The sequence below is a fragment of the Falco naumanni genome, chromosome 9 (genome assembly GCF_017639655.2).
Source record: "Falco naumanni isolate bFalNau1 chromosome 9, bFalNau1.pat, whole genome shotgun sequence".
Taxonomy (NCBI): Eukaryota; Metazoa; Chordata; class Aves; order Falconiformes; family Falconidae; genus Falco; species Falco naumanni.
The window spans coordinates 23,964,352-23,989,562 of NC_054062.1; the positions used below are offsets into that span (position 1 = coordinate 23,964,352).

Consider the following 25,211-nt stretch of genomic DNA (forward strand, 5'->3'; position numbering starts at 1 on the left):
CTGGGCACCCCGCTGCTGCCAGGGGCCGGAACTGGGCGACGCCTCGCGCTCGAGCCGGGGTGGGGCCCGCTCCGCGCGCGCCAATCAGCGAGCGGGAATGGGGTGGGTGGCGCGGGAGCGAGGCGCCAAACAGCCCTTCCTCCTCCGGCGCGGGAGGACGCCCCGGCAGCCTCCTCGCTCCGCAGCCAATCGCAACCGCGCGCCGTCTTCCCGTCCCGCCCCTGGCCGCAATGAACCAACGGGAAGCGCTACTCCTTCGGGCGCTCAGCCAATCAGTGACCGAGCAGAATAAAATCTATCTCCACCGCCTCCTGCCCACTGCCCCTGGGACGAGGGTCGCTCCGGCCAGCGGCCTGTCCTATGGTGCCGGCAGCGGTCGGTGTCTCCGTTCTCCGCCGCCGCCCAGGGTCAACCGAGCAACTCACGTCATGACCCGGCCGCTCGGCGTGGGCGTGCCGTTGCCGAGCCCGCCCGTCACTAGGTCCCGACGCCATTTTACGCCGACGGCCGCAGCTACAGAAGCAGCCCGGGGCTTCAGGTACGGGCGGGGAGGGGCGGACGTGGGCGTGGGAGGTGGCTGCGGCCGCTGCCATGTCCCGTCGCTGGCCGGCGGGGCGCCCCTCGCCTCCCGGCACGCACTGTGTCTCCCGGGGCAGAGGGGCGCTCCCGGCGTGGCTTGCCCCGCGCTGCGCCCGGGTCGGGGGGCTGCTCTGCGGGTGGCCGGTGGCTGCGGGGGCCTCACGGTGCTGTTCCCAGCTCTGGCCTCTCAGCCCTGGGCACGGCGGGCAGATGGGAGAGCATCAGGGAACACGGCGGGGTGCCAGCTGCACCTGCACTGGCGCCCCTGGGGGTCCCAGCCCTGAGGCGCTAGCCGTTGCTTTCCTACGGTGATGGTAGTTGGCTGGCTCAGGCGAAAGGGGTGCGATAGCCAGGCAATCTGATGGCATGTAAAGAACTGAAGAAAGTGTCTAGTTAAGTACTGACTGGCACCCTCAGCAGAACATTCAGATTCATGAGTTTTCCCATGTGTACCCACACGTCCTCCCATCTTATGTCTCGCTGTTTGTTAGCAAGTCTACCTGTAGAGCTAGGCAGGCTTCAGCAGCTCAGCTCTAAAGAGAGAACTTAAGTTGTCACTGGTTCGGCTTTCAGGCCTGTTCCAGCTGTGAACTGTGCTGCTAACGGTGCTGGAGAGCAAAGTCTCCAATGAGGCAGTGGCAGTCGGTGACAGAGTTTAGATATGGTGAGCCTGTCTAGTAACTAGAAATCTGAATTCTGCCAGAGACTCCATGAGGTTTTGTAGGGGCTGCTGAGTTAAATAAGTTTTGTTTCTTGCAGTATGAAGCAAGTCGTAATTTTCTTATGCCATTATCAGCACCTTACTTTGTTCGTTTCAGGGGATCCTCTTTTTTGATAGCACTGATATTTGAAAGAAAGGAAGAAGGTGGAATTTCAGTTCCTCTTCTGTGTTGCTTCTTGCCCAAAGTGAAACTATTTTGTGTTTCGGTTTTGCTGCAGACATCTAAAAGACCTAGTGAGGTTTTAGGTGTGACTTTCTGTTCTGGGTTTTGTTGTTTGTTTTGAATTTTTACAGTGCTTTTCAAGATGCTTCATTTTGTCAAAGATGCAGTAACATTTTGTAGTTTACTCCTAGGTTGCGTGGCTTTGCTTTCTTTGAGCTATTACAAGTGTTTCCATCATAGATTTTTAAAAGTATAGTTTTTATCCAGTCAGAGATAACAACTGGTATGACTAAACACTAGTCACTTTTAAAAAGTACTCAGGGGTTTCTCTTTCTCAAACAAGTAAAGAATTTCCTCCCTTCTTCCGTTGCAGGTTGTGCCCTTAATTTTGAAAGAACTGGAAGATCTGTTAGGTGCATCTCCTGGATGTGTAGCTTTTTTTCTTTTGTCAAGTGAGATGATGTATTTCTGGGTTTAGCCTTTTTTGATTTTTTGAGCGGTCTTCCTGGTGTCTGAGTTAAGATGAGATTTCACAAAAAATGGTGGAATAATTTTTAGCGGTGATAAATATGTTTTGCTGAATGTATGTTTTGTCAACAAAGATACATTTTGTGTAAAAAGAGTGAAAACCAGTAATTATTGATGCTTCATCAGTTCTTCATTCTTTTAGGGATGATTATTTGACCTCTTATTAAAACAATAGTGGAAATTCTCGTTTGATTCATTTGTGAACAGTTGTGGTCCTGTTCACATAGGACAATCACATGGGAGTTTTGTACTTTAATATGTATGATAAGCAGGTTGAAAAGCCCACTACTTTCTCATGTTCCTCCTTATACTGTATGGTATGCTTTCTTTTTTCCCCCACCCTTTGTTTTTGTTTGAAAATTCTAGTACACTTACTTGTCGGAGATACGATACAGCACTTGAGAAATTATTCTTTTGTTTTAGTTGGACAGTTCCTATCCCTTGCACTTCCAAAAAGCAGAATTACAACTGTGAAGTAGAAAATGTTAATGGCTAAGCACTTCAAAATAAATAGTGTAAGACAAATCACTCTCCATTGAAGTTAAACTTTTATTCCCGGGAGGAAAAAAAAAGGGCTTTTTTTTTTTTTTTTTTTTAGCAGCAGTGCCTCCATTATTTCAGTTATGTGCAAGGCTTTGTGTAATTATGGAACAAACAATAATTTCATTACAAAGCTCTTGCATTTAGAATAAAACAGCAACAAGATAAAACAATGAGATAGTGGGTGTGGGAGGGAGATAAGCAGTCATTTGAAATCTGGAAAGGCTGTGGAAAGAAGGAAGAACATGAGCAGAAGACTTTGGTTTTGTTTTGCCTTCAAGATTCAAGTGCAGATGGGAATCTGAGAGGTAGCTGAAGATGAGATTTGGACTGCCAACAGTGGTTGCTTTGCAGATGGGACTTCAGCCTAGAAGGAAGAAGTACAGTTGCTTAGTGAGGAAAATAGAAGGGTTTTGAAAAGATAGGCAGTGCAGAAAGCTGTGGGTATGGGATGATTTTGCAGCTGGGAGAGCAGTCACAAGCAAGCATCAAGGAATGCAAGGCAGAGAGCGCCTTGCTGTGGGAAGGTGAGGTCAGGGTGTCAAGAGTGAGAGGTAGTCTAGGGCAGAAAGACTAAACCATCAACAGATAAACTTACAATTTAGCCTTTTGATTCTTCTGTTGAACTGAAATTTGGGGACCCTGTTGCTTCTGCGTGTGGGAAGAATGGATGTATTTTGGCCTATGTCAAACTAAGCTGGGACAGGTTGGAGGCAAGTAGTCCTTGACAAGTAATTTTTCTGCCTTGTTTGTTAGCCCGAAAGACAGTTTTACGCAGTTGGCTTTTCACTGAGTTACAGTATTCTCATACATTATTATTTGTCGGTAACCGGATTAAAGAAATGTCACTGCATTATAAACAGCTTTTTATATGTGTAGATGCTAAAAATGCAGAAGCCATGTCAGAAAATGTGAAAGTAACAAGCTTAGGGAAACATTCAAAATTAAATCCAAGTTTAGTTTGAGCAAGTGAACAGTGGGTTCTTCTGGTCTGAACTTCAGAAATAGTTAGAGTCTGTGAAAGTACAGTCTTGTATGGATGCTTGAATATGTTGGCTTAGAAACTGCGATAAGTAAGTTTTGCCTTCGTAATCACCGTTACGCAGACAGTAACGATACAGCTTTGCACTGGAAGGCACAGAAAGATTACAGAAGACAGAAGAAGGTTGTAAACAAATCTGTATTACTGCTTTCTCACTCCAATATCTTGTTGGAACTTGAAGAGGCACTTCCAAAACAGGAATAAATACAGCCCTGAAGCCACATACTTGCTATGTGGGAGAAGGTGAAGATAGCAAGTTCGTAGTTCTTGGTGTATTTTAATGTCCAAGTTGTATATTACTTGGACAATCTGCCCATTTTTAGAAGTGGCATTTTCTCAGAGAAATGCCTTGGTATTTTTATGTCCCACTTATTATTGCCAGAGAAGATACCTCTTATTTAAAGCTGTTAATTAGCTTTGTATGTGTTAAAATAAGATGGTTGTAGACTGCTGTTTCTGTTGGAAGCCAGAAGATGCCCATAGTGTGTGCACGGAGGGAGGCCACTGATGTCTGTTTTGTTAAGGGGCAGTGCTGGTACAAGTTCCTACTGAGAAGTCTGGTAATAGTGCAGATCAGAATTTGCATCTGTCCTAGTTTTGGCTGGGATAGAGTTAATTTTCTTCTTAGTAGCTGATGCAGTGCTGTATTTTGGATTTAGTAGGGGAATAATGTTGATAACACACCGATGTTTTTAGTTGTTGCTAAGTAATGTTTATACTAAGTTAAGGACTTTTCAATCTCTCAGCTCCTGCCAGTGAAAAAACTGGAGTGGCATAAGAAACTGGGAGGGGACGTAGCCAGGACAGCTGACCCAAACTAACCAAAGAGATATTCCATATCATAGGACATCATGCTGAGTATATAAACTGGGGAGAGTTGGCCAGGGGCTGCCGATCGCTGCTCAGGGACTGCCCTGGCATTGGTCAGCGGGTGGTAAGCAATTGTATTATGTACTGGTTTTGGGTTTTTTTCCTTCCCTTTGGATTTTATTCTCTCCTCTTCCCTCTCCTTTGCATTATTATTATTGTTGTTGTTATTATTAAATTATTACATTGTTCTTATCTGGGCCCTCAAGTTTTACCCCCACCCCTGATTTGCATCCCCATCCCACTGGAGGGGAGCAGGGGAGTGAGTGAGTGGGTGTGTGGTATGTAGTTGCTGGCTGGGATTAAACCATGACACCATCCCATCCTGGCACCAAATGTGTGAAAAAAAGCAGCAGAAGTACACAAAGAGTTCTGGAGAACAACAAGAAAGTTACAGGATTAGTTGAACCTTACAACTTGCAGATGGAACTTTGTGGTTAGACCTAACTGCAATTAATAATCCATTGAAGAGAGTTTGGTCACTGTGGTATTGATAATGATAAGGCCAGCTGCTTACCACTGTAACACTTTGGGGAAAAAAAAATTACAGTAGGAGTTACCAGCTCCAAGTGTTGATAGTGGAGATGGGGAGGTTATTAACAGTATCACGTAAGGTACTGTTAAGGTCTCATCTAGGATACTGAATACAGGTGAGGTCAGTTCCATTTAAAAAAGCATAGTTTAAGCTGGAAGGATGGTTAAGACTTACTAGGATGATAAGGGAAACAGTTTGAGTGAAGAAACTTGACAGGTTGGTTGGCTTCACTAGCCAAGCAGAGTGAAAGCTGGAAGGCAATGAGGATGATAGTGCTTTCTTTGATCTATCAGTGAGCGATCGGAAATAAGAGCTGCTGACGTTAAAACAAAATATGTAGAAATAAATTACAGCATTTTATGAATATTTACTGTATGGGCATTTAGGTATTGTTCATTTGAAAAGATAAAGTTATGTTTTCCCTTCAGAAAGCAGACCACTGCAGAGTTCTTCAAACCAGTTTTAAACCAAGGTAAATATTTTAAATGAAGATATTTAAATTAATTTTACTTATATAAGTGTGCAGAAGTATAGTCCAATCTCTTTCCAAATTGGAGCAGCAGCATAATGAGTATAGCTTACTAAATATGTCAAAATGCACACATGTAATTTTTTTTATAAGAATCTAACTGAAATAACTTCCTATTAAAATTAATTTATTGAAATAGTGATGTAATTAATATTTAAAATTACTGTCTCATGCTTAAGTTATATTTTTATAACCACTGAAGCTGTAGCATAGATTGTACAATTCTTTTATATGAAATAAATGGCATGGCACTAGCAAAACTAAATGATTAAATAAATTAATTTTGGAGTGTGTGTGTGAGAGAGAAGATATCAAGTAATACAGTCTATTAAGGGTGTGTCCATGGGTCCAGTATTGTGGTTGTGAATAATTGGTCTTTATTTTTCTTTCTTAGACCTTGGCCATAAAGACAGTATTGTGCTGTGTTCACCAGACAGAGGAAATGTAAAAGATGCAGGAATTGGACTGTCAGTTTTATGCACTGAACGTTTTGAAAAGAAAATATCTTCTTCAAAGAAGGTCAGAAGAAAAAAGATGCCAGACCAAACACCAAACACAGGTTCTGTGATAGATGCCTTTCGGAGAGTAAAGGAGGAAAAGGACAGCGTAAACATTTTAGAGAATGACAGAGCATGCAAAGCACTGGATTCATTATACCCAAAAGTTGTGATTCAAAGACTCCTTATTACTGCAGGGTCTCACAACTGTTTCTTAGCCAAAAAGGATAAAACTATCAAGTCTGAAGAGGGAAGAAATAAGAAGTGTCTGGGTGTAACAAGAGTACCATTGTCTTGTGGAAATAGTTGGGAACAGAAAACTGACTGTATGGATCTAGAAGACAGTAGTTCAGACTCTGACAAATGGGTTTCAGAAGCTGATACTCTAAAAGCCTGTGCTAGAAATAATGGCACCGTGAACAACGTATCTCCCTGCCAAAACCCAGGTCTTCCCACGCAATTGTCCTGCACTCCAACTGACTCTGAATGTAGGTTGTCACTGGAAACTCTCCACAGAGAAAGGAAGCGGAAGAAACATATAATGAAACAATCTAAGCCACACCCTGTAAAGCCATTCTCAGGAACAAGTGTATCACATCAGGTGTGTTTAAAAGGATCATTAAAGGTGGAAATCAATGACCCATTGCACATGTGTTTTGGGGTTTTTTTCTGTTTCAATGTAGGATGAAATTCTTGGTGCTGCCTTTTTCAGGTGTAACGAAAATGTATCCTCTTTTGCTATTCCTTTGTAAATTTTAGATCATGCTTGGGTAATCTGGTTCTTAACTATTTTACAATAAATGAGAAATCCTGGTTTAGAAGCAGAGGAGATATTCTGAGATAGATGCAAGCGTGGAAATGCGATGAAGCTTTAAATTGTATTGTGTAGAAAAGAATATTTTTATCTTAAATGTCTTATGACCTTGTGTTTTCTTACAATGTGGTGTAGGGAACAACCTGGCAAATTTCTGCTAGTTAGAAGTTGCAATTAGTAGAAGTTCAGATTTACGCATTTGAGCCACAGTATTTAGATAGAGGTGGGAGTGGTCCTAGTAAGTATGTAGTATTTCATTACAGGTTGAATTACATTCACTTTTGTACAACCAAGAAAGCCCTTTAAAAGGTTGCTGGTTACTTGCAAGGATGATCATGTTTGCGTCCATAATGTGCAAAGAATGGAACAAAAAAGATTGTTTAGCTTGTGTTTCCTTTTCTCCTTAGCACCTGTTCCTCTATTTGCTTGTCTGTGTCTTCTGTCATTTTGTTACTTTAAATTCCTAATGACTTGTTTGAGGAAAGTCAGCTGGACTATGTTGCCATATAGCCCAGGGGCACAAGTGGCTAATGGCCCTAAAAGTGGAGAGATTTACAACAGGAAGCTAATCTGAAGAAAAGATGTAAAATTCAGATTGCGGAGAGTCTTTTTGTTGAGATCTTTGCAGCTGTGTGTTAAGTTTGTCTTGAAATTTAAGTATATTACCATATTTCTGTGTGTGTGTGTAACTAGGTCTGTGCTGGATTCAGCACTTTGCTCAAGATATCAACAACCTGGTTTTAAAAAGTATGTGATTAACTTTTTTATTTTCTCCGTCTTTATTTTTAGGGAAATGGACGTCCTTTAAGAAAAGTACCACATTCTTGTCCAAGGGAGACTGCCTCAGGTAGAAGCAGTACTTATAATATGGAATTAATTAAACGATCAGTTTCATCACTTATTGTCTCTTTTCAATGTTTTTTTTCCTTGAAGTTATGTTTTCCTGTTTTCTCTCAAAAAAATATTACTGCTGTATAGTGAAGGTTATTTCTAATATATGGCAAGCTTGAAGAGGTTTAAAAGTAATTTGGGATTTTAATGAAAATTGTTACAGATTGTAACTTAATTAGATGTCATTATGTTTCTTTGTCTTAAGTTCTTAATCCCTGATTATTTTTATGGTTTCCCTTGCATTTTGGAACATCCACATTCACTGTGGTGGTTAAGAAATTTTGCCTTTCAGCTTAATCCAAAAAGAACTTTCTTGTTGAACTGAACGCTAAAGTTTAGCTGCCATTCTTTGGGTTTTTTCCTTTTTAACCACATAATTTTGTTCTGCAGTAGGTAGAACTGAATATAACACGACTAGAAGCTTGAGCTAGGTCAGTGGGATGATTTAAAAACAAAAAAAAAAAAAAAAAGAGGAGGGATGACCCAAACCAAGGAGAGTATTCCCATGTTGTGGGTCCCTGGCTGTGTAAACCTGTCAGACTCTCTGCCGCTGTGCTTCACTTTCCGCCTGTGCTAGCAGTGGGACTTGGCCAGTGCTTTTTGGAGCTGATCTGGCTGAAAATTGAGTTGGGAAGTTCTCAGCCACATCAGCTCCATGAAGTAGTTTGCCATGAAGTGTCCAGGTGCTGGTGCCAGCTGAAGGCAGGAAGCAGAAAAACATGGTGAGGAGGGCAGACTCTGGTACCGTAGAACCATAGACTGAAAATGGATTTCTTTCTATTCCAAATGTTTTTTTTATGACCACTCTTAAAATTACTGCAGTATTTTCAAAATACTTTTCATGATGTTCATTATTTATAACCATAATTGGTAATTACAGAAATTTTCTTCCAGTCCCATACCTCAACTGGGCTATTGTCTGTTTCCAAAGACTGGTTAATTCTAGTGTATAGGAAAAGTGTTTTATGGTGGCTACTGAGCTGCTTTAAAGTAAAGGATTTAATTTCTAAGTTAGTTACAATGATAACAGCACAGTATCAGCTAAATCTTAGTCATGGTTCACTTTGTTCAAGCAGAATGGAAGTATTGTAGTTTCTGATAAAAATTTCTGTCATAGTTGACTTAAATATAAAAGTTAGGGTTTTTTTAAACATGACAACAGTGGTTTGCTTTTTTCTTAAACACTTCATAGATGATACCTCTCAGCCAAAGCAGGTTTCAAAACATCAGGGGTCTTCTCCAAATGCACTGAGAACATCATCTGAGATGGCCACTGGTAGGCGGAAGAGGCGATCTATTCCTTCACGCTGCCTTAGATCTAAGATGTGTTTTGGGCAATCCAAACAAATAGACTTTCCTGGGAAAAAAAGACATGCTACCATAAGTATGGATACACACAGTTCAAATCAATCTAAAGTATCAGGTTTGAATGACCCTGCTTTTAGTAGATCATCTGCAAAATGCAAAAATAAGAAGTCTGACTTTGTAAAAAGTATTTTAAAGTCTACTTGTGGTGATGTTCTGCAAATAAAGGAGGCTACTGCTCTACCTAGACGTGACTCTACTTTTCCAGAGGAATACCTCAATTCAAGTGATGAAAATGAGAAAAATAATTGCTCCGCTGTAGGCTTGTCATCTTCATATTCTGTACGCACTCCTGGTAAAAATAACCAGACTTCTGTTGTGGATACCAAAGAGAATCAATTGCAGGTGGCTAACTCATACTGTTTCTTGGAAAAGTCCCTTCCTTTTTCTCAGGAAATAAGTACTGTGTTGCCTTCTCTCCACCACTTAACACAAACAAAAGGTGTGAAATCTCATCTCCAGAATGCTAGCTTCTCTCAGGTATTGGATGCTAAGAAAGAGCAAGATGGGAAAATACCAGAAAGACATGCATGTAATAAAGCTAACAATATTCAGTCCAGGAAAAGTTTTTTGAAAACAAAAGACACGACTTCAGAAGATGCTTCTGATTCTTGTTTAGTGGAAGGCTCTAGGAAGCTTGCACTCTCAGAAGAGACTGATGAAAGTGTTCCGCATTTGTTGCCTTTTAAAGAAGGGTGTATGGACAGCGGCCGTATGTCCTCACGACTGTCAGGAGAGGTAAAGGTTCGAAGCACCTGTACAAACAAGTCCAAGCTGAATGCAAGATCAATAATCAGCTTTGATAGTGAAGATGACAGTTTGGAATGCAGTCTAGCTGATGCAGATGATGATGATGATGATGAAGTAGCATTCGTGTCACTGCAACAAATTCTCTCTTCAAGTCCCAAGCCACAGACAGGAATGGAGGAATTTTGTGTTGACAGCTCTTCTCAGGACACCATGAATCCATTACTGAATCTTCATGTAAGTGGCTAAAAAAACCCCAAAAAAGTATTGTATCAGCTTTGTTATGTTGTATTTTTTATATGATTTAAAAAATTATTTATAATGCATGAAAACTGAAGAGTTACTTGCCTGCAAAACTGGATACTCATCTGAAGAGTCCTATGCTGTACAGTGCAAGGTAGTCAGAGAAAGGGTGTGCTGCTTACTGTGCTTGTCCTTGGAGTGTTTGAAAGATGGTTTGTGTAGCTGGCTTGCATTAGCCACAGGCTCTTCAGTGGCTTTTAGGAATTCCAGTTTTGCCCTCCTCTGCCCTCCCCTAAAGAAAAAGGCAGGAGGTTACATTTAAAAGATGTATGGGGTCTAATGTTTTCATTTTCCTGATCAGGTAATATTTTTGAGTTGAGGGTAACTAGAGGAAATTAACCTAGATGTTAAGACATCTGTATGTTAGACCAGTCATATATCCTTGTCACAGTCTGTGATTGTCAGAAATACAAGTTCTCAATCTGTGATGTTTTCTTTGAGGCTGAATTTCATGGAAATCGAAAGTATTTTAGAAAGGATTTCAAAAAACTAAATTGCTTCTGTTCACAAAGGATAGATGAAGTGTTTAAATCCCAGTTTACAGAATATTGTGATGAATTGATGTGTGGTTTTAAGTTAGCCTATTTGTTCAACAAGAGCTTGTCAAATAAGTATAGTAATTTTGAAGTTTTATTGTGATATAGTGTTATTTAGGAAAGTCCTGCAGTAAGGACTAATGCGGCATTCCTGACAAAGGTTGGAAATGCCTGCATTTGAATAAAAAGATTGTTGTGCTGAGTCTGGCTGGGTTGGAGTTTGTTTTCTTCATAACAGCTGTATGGTGGTGTGTGTTTTGGACAATAGCAGTGTCAATAAGAGAGTAGTCTGCTGGCCATTGGGAGCCGTACTTGCACAGTGTCAAGGCTTTCTCTTCCTGTTCTGCCCCTGCAGCGAGTAGGCCAGAGTGAACAAAAGCTGGGGGAACAGAGCTTGAACAGCTGTAGATAACGAAAGGGGTATATTCCACGCAACATAGTGTCATGACCAAGCAGGGGGAGTGAGTCTGGCATGTAGCCATTACTTGGCGTCTGTCTGGGCATCCTTCTACTTGTGGGAGGTTCTGAGTGATTGCCTTTGCATCGCTTTTTTTCTTTTCTCCCTTACCACCTCTTTCTTAGCTTATTACACTCTCTTTATCTTGACCCATGAGGTTTCTTGCTGTTGCTCTTCTTATTCACTCCCCTCCACCACTGGGTGGGGAATGAACAAGCTGTGTGGTGCTTAGCTGTTGGCTGGGGTCAGCCCACTGCTGTTTTCTACAGCAGAAAACAAATAGGAGAATACCCGTATAAATACTCTCGTCCTCCTCTCCTCTATTTAAAAATCCCTGAAACAGTTCATTTGTTGACTGAGTTACTGTCTCCGTAGGCAGATGTTGAACAGCCATAATTATTTTATCTGTCCTTATGATTCATTATGCAGGCACGTTATAGATCAGACTTCTGTGGTTACATACATATTCCACAATCTTAACCAACATGTCTATGTAATTAATGGTTAAAACTGGTAAGCAGATGCAGCCTAGGTCAAATGTTTGTGGAACATGTGTGTGACCAGAACATTTGGCCTATCTTGTTTCCGCATAATCAATGGCCAAATAAAACAGTTAAGAACTGAACCAAAATTTCCATGACTGTGTTTTGCATATGCTAGCATTCTTCTCCTGTCTTGTAAGAAAGTAAATACGTGTACATGCACATTGGAATAAAGTCTTGATTCCTCAGTTGTTCAACAGTCATTTTAGAGATATTAAACAGATATAAATTAAGGTGAGAGGTCTTCAGCTTTCCCACAGGATTTCCCAGACAAAGACGTGCTGATTGTTACATTTGAAAGCTACATCTAATTACCAAAAATTAATGCTGTATTAACTGGGTGTTTTCTTAGCAGGTGAATACTAAATTCTTAAACTAACTTCTCTTACCTTTGGGTGATAGAAAATGCCCAGTGAGAGGGTATGCTCTTACTGAATTGTGTTCTCTTAAAACAAAGGAGGTCATAGGAGGAAGCTTTGTCACTTTTAAGAGGTTTGCAGTTTAAGAAGGCGTGTCAGAAGGGCACTGCTTGTCTAAAGAACTGAATCATGGCCATAAATGATTTCAAACCTGTGTTGTCTGCTTGTAGCTGAATAAAATGCTGGCTACTGAAAAATAAACTAATTTTCTAGCAGATAAGACTTTCTTTGTGAGTTGTTTGGGTTTTAATTCTATTTATTAGCTTCTTAATTTGGGTTTATATTGGGATTTTTTTTGGAAGCCTTGTTTTGTCTGATGATTTTGGAGGTGATTTAGCAAATACTGGTGCTTTGCCCTCTAGGGACTCCTGAAAGTAACAAAGAAGTACTAAATCATTCTTGGAATTTCTTGTCTCATGCACAAGAATCCCTTGGATGATAATAAAAAGCTGTGAGGTAGAATAATTCTATTGCTAATGCTCTTTGTGAAGGTTAGCTGGAGGTCAGCCCCAGGGAGAGAAGCAGAGACTTGCTTTGCTGTTCAGATCCATCGTGAAGCAGTTATTTCTAAATTAATCACCAAGAGATTGTTGACCATTATACAAAATTGTCAAGGGACTGAGAAACCTAAACTGTTAATTGCCCTGTTTTTCAGGATCTCCTTTGAGTTTTTAACTTTGGGTAAAACATCATTAAAATTTGAAGTTTGTATTTTGATTGTATTCATTGTCTAATACTGAACAAATTGATAGCTTGTGGTATTTTTTAAAATTTCTTACTATTTCATTTACAGCTTTCCAAGCCTTCTGTTGTTAGCCAGGTGTCATATGTGAACAGCTTGGAACATCTCTTGAAGGAGAAAGAAGAATCAAAAAGGTTTGTTTCTAAAAGCTGCTTTGAAAAATTTGGGATGGAGTTGCAGAAGCTTAAGTTTACTGATGGAGTTTGGGTAGCAGCAAGCTGTGCTTTGCCTGCTCATGCCACCAACATACATCTGACAGGACCTACAAGTGCAGCTTAACTGTAAAAGCTGAATGACAAACTCCTTCCGAGTGGTAATGGGCGATTTGTGATACATCTGTCTGCCCCTCAAAAGCCAGACTAAATTCACTCATGCCTTCATTATAGGTCACTGAGCCAGCTAGCAGCTGCTGGTCCAGCATGAAACAGTACCATTATGTGGGCTGACTGTGCTAGTTTCTTCAAAGGCATTTGTAGCTCAGTTTTAGTTTCCAAAGTTTGTGTAGCCTGTTGGTATCCGAGTACTTACACACAGTTCAGTGAACAGAACTAATGAGTGTTCTTGCGAGGGATCTTTGGGGCAGAAAGTGACAAGTGGTGGCGGTGGGTATGTTTGTGTCATTTAACTGTTTTAAAGCATTTGACCCTAGTAACTATGGGCTGACTGACTATGGAGTAGTGAACAACTCTTATAACTACTACCATTTAACAAATAAAATACTAGTATGAAATCTAAAACAAACAAAGTTTTTAAAAAATCAAACATAAGATTGAAAGTTTTGTGCAATTACAAAAAAATATGTCAGAAGTTGGTTGAGTGTGTTTGTTGCTGACGAACGAGTGATTGATTGTGCTGTTGGAAATTCATTAGGTTTTGGGAAACATCCACTTTGTTTCTTGGAATCGCAAGATGTTTGGTTTTTTGCACCAGCACAACATCTCATGCTTTTGCCTTGCGAATTGGCTACTGACTCCTGGCATCATATTCCACGCTGAAATTTTGTTGTCTTCTGTTGTAAATACTAAATGGTGATGATATGTTCTGCCACTACTGTTATTTCAGGGTAGATGAACTAGAAAGATGGTTACAGGAAGACATGCAAGGAAAGGAATCTGATTCTTTGGATGGAGAACATGAGGATGCCAGTGGAGATGAAGATCTCTCAGAAGAACACAGGTCCTTCCAACTCCAAACCCAATTAAATCTCGTTCTTAACTTTTTCAGTCTTTTTTCCTAATCTCTCTCTTTCCATCCATTGTTGTTAATACGCTTACTGTGAACCATTTTTATTGTCTTTTGGGGTTGGGTGGATTTTCTCCAATATTACTGTATTCTAACAATTCAGCTTTCACTTCAGGCTGATGTGTTCATCATCTGAAAATAACTGTCTCAACCAACAAATAGCCTCTCAGTGTTAAATTAACAAAAGCAATTTTGAATTTTACAGGGCGATTATAAAGAGATTTTCAGTAGTAGCTCATGCCATACCTGACTACCCCCCTGGAGAAGATATATTTGATTTATCAACCTCTGGGAAAATCTTCAATCAGCATAACCTTGACTTGAGGAATTTTCACTTCATCCCCCAAAATCCTATAGAAAGGCTCCTTCTTAAGTAAGAATATCCTCTTCGCTCTGTTGTGTTTACTTGTATGATTTTCTACAATGTTAGCAGTTTTTAAGATCAAATAGTATCTTTGCATACAGATGATCTTTGTCTTACTAAGTAGGCAAGACTGGAATTCTTCTTGCCAGGTTAGCTTTAGAGAACGGTGAATTCTTAATTGAATCTTCCTTCTTTCCTCCTCTGTAATTCTTGAAAAACATCTTAAATGAGACATAAGGGAAAAAAAAAGGTGTTCTGGCCTCTTCCATATTTCTACTATGTTGGCCTGTTATTGGTAATCTGACCACTTTGTGGAAGCTAAATGCAGAAGTGAAATGTTAGGAGAAAGAAGAAACAAAAGCTTAACTATTCCAAGACAGAAAGAGGACCTTGTGGTGAATGATTTGTGACCTACTAATGTTGCATTATGTCTGCTGAAAGACTATTACGTGTTTCAGTCCTGAATTGGCCTGGGACTTAGGGCTCCACCTAATGAGGATTGTGGAAAGTCCGGATTTCTGACATCTGTTAGATTCAGTCACTGAGCTAACAGTGTGTCTGTGTGTATATAAACAACTGTTCTGTAACTCATAGGGATTTGTATTGCATATTTATGAGGCCATCAGACTACAAATAACTGGGCAAATTCTTGCCTAATACCACAAGTGAAAATCCTGAAAAATTTTGGTTATTTCGGTTGACATTTTACTGCAAACTTGCATCAATGAAACTGAGAGAATTCATTTAATCTTAAAGGATTTTGTATACATGTGTATGTGCTATTGTGTGTGTGAAGGTGAGGAGGATGGCTCCTTGTCTCTTGAGGAAGTGGTGTTTGTGATATGTCCTTTGGTTTCGGGCCACTCTGTTAACATGTTATGAAGTTCACAAGGTTATAAGCTTCAAAAGTATCTTGTAAATCAGTGACTGGAGGAATGAGAATTAAATTAATTATCTCTTGCATAAGGCAATTACGATTTAATTGCTTATGCATTCTGCCCAGTTGGCACAGCTGGCATGTACTGGCTGCCCAGTTAGCATGTGGATGTCTTCCTAGCTCCTTACTCAGACAGAGGGTATATGGAGAAGTTAGGACACATCTCTCAGCAGAGCTACCTGTTTTAGCAGATACTGGGAACAGAGGAGACTAAAGGGGTATGTGGGAAACCAGGTATCAGTAATTCAGCTGTTTATAACATACCTGATTTTCTAAAGAAGACTAAAGCTAAAATAAATCGGTAATAAAAATGACATATTTTCTGTTCTTCCAACAGCTACTTTTTGCACCCCACAAATTTGCACAATGAGATTAAATTGTTTCATTTTAATTGTTTTAGTTTGTCCCCGGATTCTTTGTTTAAAAGGTTATTTCAAAAATTTCAAAATTTTTCTCTGTTTTTCTAAAAGTGTTGGTAAATCTATTGGACAGTTAAAAATCTTATTCACTGATCTCACTGAGCATAACATCCTATCTGTGTAGACAGGCATAGTGGTGTAAATCAGTGTTTGTTTGAAGCTGGTTTTCTCTAATAATATGGATGTTTCCAAATTATGTAGTATGGCGGTCTGGAGAAAAAGATAGTTGTTGTAAATAAAGGGTTAATTTCTGTAGTATTTCATACACATAAAAGCATAACAATAACATCTGTTTTGGATGTTCAGATCTTTGGTTGCTGTTGATGATGGTTTGAGGAATGGGGAAGTTCTTAGACTTTTGTGAAGGTGCTGGTTCAACCACTAATTAATTTTTCTCCTCTTTCCCCACCCCATCTTTGTCTTACAGTTCTGGTGTAACACAGCAGCTTTCTTTAGCTATTAGTGGTTTTCTAAGTTCTGCTTACAGTTGTATCTTGTGTCCCATACCAATTCTAAAGTGGCTTTTCCAGGTAAGACTATACTATTCATGCAGTTATATGCCATCCAAGTATAATACTCTTCCTGGAAGCCAGTTGTGGCAGGAATATACAGAATAACTTTGTGAATCCATTGCATTAGATTAACAACTTCTAAATAAAGAAAAAAAAACTCTTTCTGTTCTCCAGTCTGAAATACTTCGATTGTCACTGGGAGTGAGACACTAGGGATAGCTTTTTATCTACACTTTGACTGCAAAGCTGCCAGTCCCTGTCCATCTTGATACATGTTACTGCATTTGAAAAAGGCATGGTACATGCTAGGTGAGAAGAGATTGCAGGTTGTAATAGTGTGAGCCAAATCACAAGCAAATGTTTATTTTATTTCCTTCCACCCTTTAAAAAAAAGTACACACTGCAGTATGCAAAAGTGCAAAAATACCATTTCTGCATATATTGCCTTCTAAATCATTAGAGGTAGCTGTATTATCACATAATGTTAATTTTGAAAAGGTCGATACACATTGTGGCTCAGGAAAAGTCTGGAGTCATTCTCAAAGACAATATGGTGGCTGCCTGCTTTCTAGATTGCTTTGGTTTGCCCTCAGACTCTTTGTTTAAAAGTTGTTTTTTTTTTTTTTAATTTCAAAATTTTGTATTATCCCCAGGAATTAAATCCTCAGGAAGTTTACATTGTTCTCTTACAAAAAAATGCCCCTCTCCAGTCTCCACTCCGTTACTATTTGCCTCATTCTAACTATGCCTGAAACAAAAAAGAAAGATGGTCTGCCTGTGGACTGGCTTTCTGCTTTTGCCAAAAGGGAAATATTTTGCTCCTCCGTGTTCTTGCCTCCAGGCAGTAAAGCATTGCCTCCCACCAACCGCTCTGTGAGCCCTGGTGTTCCTCTAGTAAGGAGGGAAGTGTGAGCCAGTTCAGCTCACTTACAGAGCAGGAAACTCTCCAGCACTTGAGAGAGAAAAGGAGATTTTTGCTGGGTTAGTGAAGTGCTAGAGGAAACCTGAACTGTGCTTCATAGTCATGTTCTGTGAAAAACTAAGAATTCATTGTTTTGGTTTAGTATTGCATATGTTCAACTTGCCCATCACCAGAAAAGGTTGCAGTTAACTCTTTTGCCCCGGCTCCTCATCAAGGAGTTTAATTTGGTCACAGATACAAACGAGTTCCAAAGGGATATATGATATTTCCATTCTGTTAACCCTTGCTACCCTCTTATGAACCAACAGGCTCAACATGGGGTTACAGCATTATGATATTGCAAATAATTGATTTTAAAGTATTCATAGTATCTGTGCACTGCTTGAAATGATCAATATTCACAATACTCTGTTCTCCTTGGTGTATCTTGCTTTAGAGGCTTTGCAGTTGGTTTCTTTTCTGTTACTGTTTCTTACTGTATTTTACCAGAGTTGGTTTCTTTTTTTTAATTAAAAGAAAATTGATGCCATCATGCAACTTGGTGTTTTGACTCATGTAGTTTCTTGTCTCTCCATAGATGATGTCTGTTCATCCTGACTATTGTGTTTCCACCCAGATTTTAGACAGACTGATGGAGATAACACTAAAAAATGGTAAGTATTTGAAGGATGGAAAACTGACCACTTGAATGAAGGCATTTCCCTTCTGTTAAGTATAGAAGGGTATTGGGGAAGAAGTAAAAGGCTTTGGCTCTGTTCTGTTATTCTGGCATGAATTTAGGCTCTTCTGTTACATAATGCACAAATAATAGGAGTTGGTCTTCACTGAGTGTGTGCAAGCTCTACCACAGGATATGGTCCTGGCATGTATTTGCAAAGCAGTGCATCTGTACAGAGCCTTTTAAATTCACTTATGTTATTTCACAAACAGAATTGACCTGAAGAGGAGCCCAGTCTGCTCAAAAGTTTACTGTCCTTTGCATCTTTCACTTTGGAAGACACAGACATTAATTTCATAGCTTAAAGACCACAAGATGTTTTTCACCTCATCATACCCAGTGTGTAGCACTGCATGGTTTGCTTTCCAGATAAATGGCAAAAGCAAAAAGACTCATACACCTGCACAAAAACACTTCCAAGGATCTGCTTCAATCCACAGTGCTGCTCGTGCCTTATGTATTTTGCCTTCCTTCATCTATACTCTCCAATACTTCTCCAGTATGAGTTCCTTCATTCTCCATGTCATCACTTGATTCAGATCCATCCAAAGTCAGTAATTCATTTAAGCCTGCCAGTTAGCATCATTAAAGTAATATAGTTCTCTTGAAGTACTTGCTCAAGTCTATCCAAATTGTACGTCATATTTTGAATCTTGTTTGGAACCAGACTGTGAGCTGTTATGAGAGGGAATGTAGCCTCCTTTATTTTGTGCTTTGCTGGCATTAAGCTTGATTCTGAATGAACAGTTCAAGGTGGTAGAACTGATGCAGAGTGCAGAGCTTATTTATTACCCTTAAAAGGAACTAATGCTAAAAACTAAATTTAAAACTAATCCATTCCATGTCTTTTACTTGTAGCTTCCATCAGTGATGAACAGTCTAAACCATGGATTCCTTCGTTAGCTGATGTGTCAACAGTTTTTGTCAATATGGGTGTTGCGTTTCGATCTCTCTTTCCATTGCAGCATCTTCAGCCCAACTTTAACGAGCGTGATATTTTGTAAGTGTTTTTATTTTGATATTTATTGCTTAGATCCTGTGAAAGCAAGCCCTGTGTTCAGAATGTAGAATCAGAAGGTTCTTCTTTATTTTCCCTGCCTTCCATCAAGCCATACTCTTTAAATTCTCAGCTCAGTATGATTGAGTAAGCAAGCCAGAACTTCAAACAATGCCTGCCAGGTAGGGATTCAGCAAACCAGAGCATTGTCCTTTGTCCTGCACCTTCCTAATGCAGGTTTACAAGAATTCTTGCCTAAATAGCTGGGCAGAATTAGAAGTAATTTTGCTTACAAGTTGAGATAGATATGTGTGCTCTGCAGCTGAGGACTGTTTTGATTTGAAGGCACTGTGAAACATGCAGGGTTTTTTTTTTCCTTCAGTTTGGTGCAAATAAGCCTTTATGGGCTTTTAAATTGATGATTTATTGCTTAGATTAGTGTCTCTTCTATTAGAAGTCAGATGCAAGAAACAGTGGGTAAACAACAGCCAAGAGGAGACCTAACCTCTGCTGGTCCAGCCTTCTCCAGTCTACCAGAAAACAATTTAATTAATGTCATTAAGGTGAGAAAACTCCAGTTAGTGTGGGAGAGGTTTTTATCTGGGGGGGTGCATGCTTTGGTTTGGTTTGGTTTATTGGGGTTTTGGTTATGGAGGTTTGGGGTTTTTTTGCTTGGCTTTGATTGTATTGGGGGGGTTGATGGTTTTTTTTTGTTTGTGTTTTGGGTTTTTTTGTTGGCTGGTTTTTTGTTTGTTTGGGTTGGTTTGTTTGTTGTTGTTTTTTTTGCAAAAACCCTGCTGTCTGAATGTAGTCCTGGGCATGTTTTGTGAGTAGGTGCTATCCTGGGGGTTTCAGCTTCACATTCAGCAAAGATTATTGCAGGCTTGTCGCAAACTTTAGTTTCCTGACTTCCATTGGCTTCACTCACAGCTGCGCAGTTCTGCTGCCTCCCTTTTCTAGCTGTGACTAGCAGTGGGAAGGGGAAGGGCAGTTGATGTTGGGTGGTTGGTTTTTTTTTGCTGCCTCAGTGTGTTAGTGCAGCTCTCGATGTGCAGTCGGTCCCTGTGCTACACTGCGTGAATGAGGTGGGAGCTCAAAGAGGGCAGGTGCAGCTGTGACTGACTGTTCTGTGAAGTGAGCTGTTAAGATGCATGCACTGTGTCCCGTGAGACCATAGGGTGAATGAGTGCTGATCACACTTCACGGGCTAGTTCTCTGTGAATAAAGGCTGTATGGGAAAAATACTGACTATAACTGATTTCCCAGTTCCTTCTAGAAGTACCTGAATCATCCTAGCATCGTTTCTTCAGAGATTTTAAACTATAAAATCACTTAGTTCACAAGTAAGCATTCAGAGCATCTCCACTAGAGACAGAATACACATCCTTTGATTCATTTATGTTCTCATTTATACATATATATTAAAAAAAAAAAGGAAAAAAAAAGCACAGCTACTGGGAGGTGGGGAAACATTACAAGTGTTGCAAGAACTATATATCATTTGAGGTACATTTTGATGTGAGGGTGGAAAACAAGTTCTCATCACACTTCAAGCTAAACGAATTTCAGGTTTTAATGCTTTTTATTTCTTTTGAAGTTTCTAGGTTTCTGTACAACAGTAATTCAAGGTGGATATACTGATCAAGAAATATTGCTGCTGCTTCTCTTGCTATTTAAAATAAGCTTGGAGAAACAGTTAAAGCGAATTCCTTTGATAGATTTTCAGTGCCTTTTCATAAAGCTTCTGATAAGTATAAAAGACTGGGATACAAAGGTAACTTCCTAAGTAATTTCCATGTACTAGGTTCATGAAACTGCAACTGACTTTTCAAGAAAGTTCTGTTCTGAAGTTTTAATTTTTTCTTGATGTATCAGAAAAATACTGGTTGAAAATCTAATATGAAAAAATTGAGAGCTTTTGGATTTGTGTGAGATTTAGGAGGTGGGTTGGGTATACTGAGAGGGTTTTGTTGCGTGACATTATGCTTGCCTGTCCTCTTCTGCAAGGGGACTGTGGTATTGAACTTAACCTTATATTTACTAAAATAGCTGTATGTTTAATATGGCTCTCTGAAAATATGAAGAAATGATTGCACTAAACTGATAAAATGTCATTAAAAGCAATCTGATCTCAACTATTCTACTGTAAAATGGTATTTAGCAGACTTAACTACCGGTGGAATGCAGAAATATCTTTATGCACATCATTTCTTATTACATCAGTTTCTTTTAACATTTATGCTGTGTATGTTTCTAGAGAGTAGATGTGTACTTCTTTGCAAATAAAACAAATGCCCACCATATTTGTTCTTCAGCATCACAATTGTTGTTCTTTTAAAGATGCCTGAGCTGTGCCTGGCAGTGAGTGAACTCTCCAGTCATCACCATAATCTCCTGTGGCTAGTTCAGCTGGTGCCTAGCTGGATAGTGTGTGGACGGTAATACAACATCAGAAATATGTAGCATCATTAACAGCTAATTTATTTGTATCGTTAACAGCTGATTTATTTGTATAAGCTCGGGTCTGATAAATGCAATATATATTACATGCCTTTAAAAAAAAAAAAGGGTGTGTGGGGGTTCTTATATGTTACAGATGTATATGCAGATCTTAGTGTGTGTATATATAGCTGCTTGATCACCTGTGCTGTGTAAAAGGATTATTTTACATTTTATGTGTGGCTTTCTGGGCTGCGGACTTCCTGGTACCCTATAGTAAAGACTTAATGACTTCAGATTCTGACACCCATCATGTACTCTGAATTCTTGTCTGAATGACCAAACCCTAAATTTTCTTTGGGCGATTCATGGCTGCTTTTTTAAGTGTCAGTCTGTTGCAAGTTCTGTGTCTTTGAAATGGCTAAATTGTTAGGTATTTGAGTGAGGAGAGTGTATTGGGTCCTCAATTTCAGGGTTGGAGGCAAGCCTGTAGCAGTGTATACTTGTACAGAAGAAAAGCTGCAATGAGATAAGGGTACTTACATTTTACTAGCCTCTTTACTAGTTTAATAGCACCTACATTCAGAAAATCCAGTTTAATAGTTGCAGGCAAGTTTATGTCTAGGGAAGCCATGAATACCTCATATACTTTATAGAAACTGTGGATTTAAGAAATTCTCTGGGAAAGAAATTTTTTTAATTGTTTTTCAGGGAAGTAAGAAGACGTCTTAGCCTAGTGATCATTTCAAAGCTTCTTCATAAAAAGCACATAGAAATACCTGATGACAGTGACAAGCAGGTACTGCACGTATGTGTTGTGTGTGTATAATTTGAAAGCTTAGAAAACTTAACGTATTATTGTTTGTTTTAATACTGTAAGCCTATTTTTGAGAACCTTGCAAAATGACCAGTTGGTAGGTTTTGGTTTAGATTAGTGTTTGAAGTATATTTGCACACGTGTAACCTGCACGTTCTGCAGCTTGTAAGTACAGTATTGGTTTTGTGTCTAACCATTCATTTTTGACACTGGAAAGAGGTCTACGCTTCTTTTTTCAATCTTCCTTTTGTGTTCACGTAGAGTCACTCTGTTTTCATAGGGCTGATCTTTTCCTGAGGCAATGTACAAAGACTTCAGTTTGTGAATAGTCAAAAATTACCCAAAGCATGAAAACTTGCAGTTCAATTAAAAATCCCTTTTTATGTTCTTGTCTTAGTGGGCAAATAATATTGTAATGGCACTCAGTTTCCAATTTTCAGTTGCCAGTAAACCAGACCAATTTATTAATGTTTGTATTTATAGATGTCTCTTCTGCATCAGTTTCTGGTGTACATGAAACCTTCTAATTTACTAAAGAAGATGAGAGAAGGACTGGAGCAGCAGAATGCCAGTGAAGACCACCTTCATACGGAACTAGAACAGGAGGTGTATAGCTCATAGTGCTCTTTTGCATTTGTATTTTTATGCATCTCCTAACATTTTGAGAATATTTCTTTTAATTTCTGTTAACTGGGGAGGGTTCTGTACATGGAACTGTACATATTTCGCTGTGCATCTGTATAATTAAAATATTACTCATGTTTAATTTTAATTGTAGTCATGGAGGAAGGAAAGAAGCAGCATGTGACAGAGGAAGCTGTATTAGGCTGTTTTACGAACAGGGAAATAGATTTTCTGAATGGTCAAGTCACGTGGATGTCTTGAGTTCCTGTCTTCTGTAATCAGAGGACCATCCTCCCTCACTTCTGATGTAATCAATGGAAACTGATGCTGAGCCAGACCTTCACCTGCAGGCTTCAGAAAGACATTTATGAATCTTTTATGAATCTTTTCTCATAGAAAAGTATTAGAAAGATTTAGCATTTCCATCCATCTAAAAATTGAATATTGGTTTGGTGGTTATTTGAGTCTGTCATGGAGCCTCCTAGCAAGTACTTTGATCTGGATGTAGATGATAGGAAAATAAAGCAAACTACCAAATTTAATTTTCAGTAATTAAAATACATAAGGCTTCGTAGGTTACTTGGGTAACTTAAAAGTTTCAAAATGTCTCTAATATATGAATGTACTGTTTCAAATTAGTTGTTTAGGCAGATGGGTAGACATCCTTGTCCAGTGATCTGGCTATTGGAGGTATCATTCCAGAAAGCAAGGATAGTATTGTATCTGTATATGAAGTGTTATGATTGTGCTTTGACTACTAAAGTTCTTTTGATTTCTCTCCAGGCATACTACCTAATCTACATCCTCCTTCATCTAGTCAGTGAAGCTAGTTTCTTTGATGTTGTAAATTCTAATCAAAGGGTAAGTAACTTCAGTGGGTAGATCTTTGGGTTTTAAAAGACTATTTATCATGCGCACTTGGTCTATTTTGGTAAGAGCTATCATGTGATAGAAGGTCACCAGTGGATAGTAGCACTGGGGGAAACTTTGTTCTGCGGTGGAGTAAATGCAGAAGAGCTTTCTCTGTATTTCCTGCAGAGAAAGAAACCTCCTGCATTTCTGCAAATGAAACGACCTCAAAACATGAGGCTGTGGATCAACAAGCATTTATTTTGTTAATCTTTCTCAGAAAGTAACTGCAGATTAACTCAACACAGAAATTCTAAGAAATCCAATGAACCTGTGAACTTTTGGAGTTGAAATTTTTCAGTCTAGAAGAAAACCACTTTGAAAATATCCAGTAAAGTATGTTCAAACACATCACAGTTTTCTGTGCTGGAGTGCAGCTGTGCAGCAAATGAAAGCTTGGATGGCCTTTCTTCTGTTCTCTGTGCCATGTGATGTGAACATCTGTTAAGTAATACCTTCTGCTTAGCTTAGCTTTTCAGTAATCCCACGCAGGTATCTGTGGTCATTTGCTGTGAGTTGCTTGCTGCAAGGTGTTTGTATACACCTTCTACCCTGTGGATTCACTCTTGGCTTTTAAGAAATCTGTCATATGAACTGTCTGAGAGAGTTAAAACAGTAATGTTTGGTTACATTTTGTGGCATAAGTGTCTCAGTTTCCTACTCAATGCAAAAAGACAATCATAGAGCATACTATGAAACAGAATAGCGAAGAAAATAACTCTATTGTGATGATCTTTTGAGATTTGATTTTTACAACTGCCTTCCTGAATATTGGTGGAGAACTCGATCTTTTCTATATATGTTTTTTAATGTCCCTGTATTTCTTAATGAAGAAAGAGTCTATTATTCACTGACCTGTTAGCCATCAAGTGGCAAGAGGGGTGTGGCTGAATATTATGCAGGCTAGACTTTGTATAAAATGAACTATTCCACTTTTGATCCTCTTCCGGTTAAATTGTCATGGTCTTGAGACACCAGCAAATGTTTGTAAGTAGAATTTCAGCATGCCTCACCTGTTCTGAAGAGTGGAGCCTCTTTGCAGCTGTTCAGTGAGGGATTGAAAACAGGAATTTTATGAAGAAATTGACAGAATACGAAAGATCTTGGGAGTCATTATCAAGAGATTGTGAAGTTGCAAAAGCAATCAGAAATTTAGAGAGAAATAAAAAATCAGTGCCTAATCTTGGATATGTTTTACCCACTCAGCCAATTCCTACGAAAGAAAATTACCTGAGACATCATTACTGAAAAGATTATTTTTAGCTGTTGTAACTTCAAACTTTTTTTTGCTGATGAAAGAACTGAACGGCATTGCACTTGCTACTTCATGGACCGAAAGGATTTACAAATTAGCCACAAGGAACTTTGAAATTTGTGATGTATAGCTCTGCTATACTTTAAAACTATTTTTTAAAGCTTTTAGACCTGGTTTACCAGCTGCGTACCAGCAACTGATAGGGGATCTTGTGATCTTGTTTTCTTTCATTTCCCCCT

At 39.2% G+C, this 25,211-nt stretch overlaps 1 protein-coding gene across 5 annotated transcripts in view; it reads left to right on the forward strand.

Moving 5' to 3' along the window:
• The first annotated feature begins 205 nt into the window (after positions 1-205).
• Positions 206-25,211, forward strand: part of SLF2 (SMC5-SMC6 complex localization factor 2) — a 30,471-nt gene continuing 5,465 nt past the window's right edge. For 4 of the 5 annotated variants that reach the window (XM_040605638.1, XM_040605640.1, XM_040605639.1 and 1 more), the window contains exons 1-17: positions 206-538; positions 5,404-5,447; positions 5,899-6,602; positions 7,605-7,662; positions 8,899-10,055; positions 12,869-12,951; positions 13,880-13,993; positions 14,265-14,432; positions 16,207-16,309; positions 17,791-17,866; positions 18,790-18,931; positions 19,383-19,491; positions 20,526-20,702; positions 21,269-21,366; positions 22,079-22,166; positions 22,668-22,790; positions 23,592-23,669. In XM_040605638.1, coding sequence (XP_040461572.1) covers positions 231-538; positions 5,404-5,447; positions 5,899-6,602; positions 7,605-7,662; positions 8,899-10,055; positions 12,869-12,951; positions 13,880-13,993; positions 14,265-14,432; positions 16,207-16,309; positions 17,791-17,866; positions 18,790-18,931; positions 19,383-19,491; positions 20,526-20,702; positions 21,269-21,366; positions 22,079-22,166; positions 22,668-22,790; positions 23,592-23,669 — 3,630 coding nt within the window. In that variant the 5' untranslated portion in view covers positions 206-230. The remainder of the gene's footprint in view (positions 539-5,403; positions 5,448-5,898; positions 6,603-7,604; positions 7,663-8,898; positions 10,056-12,868; positions 12,952-13,879; positions 13,994-14,264; positions 14,433-16,206; positions 16,310-17,790; positions 17,867-18,789; positions 18,932-19,382; positions 19,492-20,525; positions 20,703-21,268; positions 21,367-22,078; positions 22,167-22,667; positions 22,791-23,591; positions 23,670-25,211) is intronic. The other variant, XM_040605642.1, reaches the window with a different exon arrangement.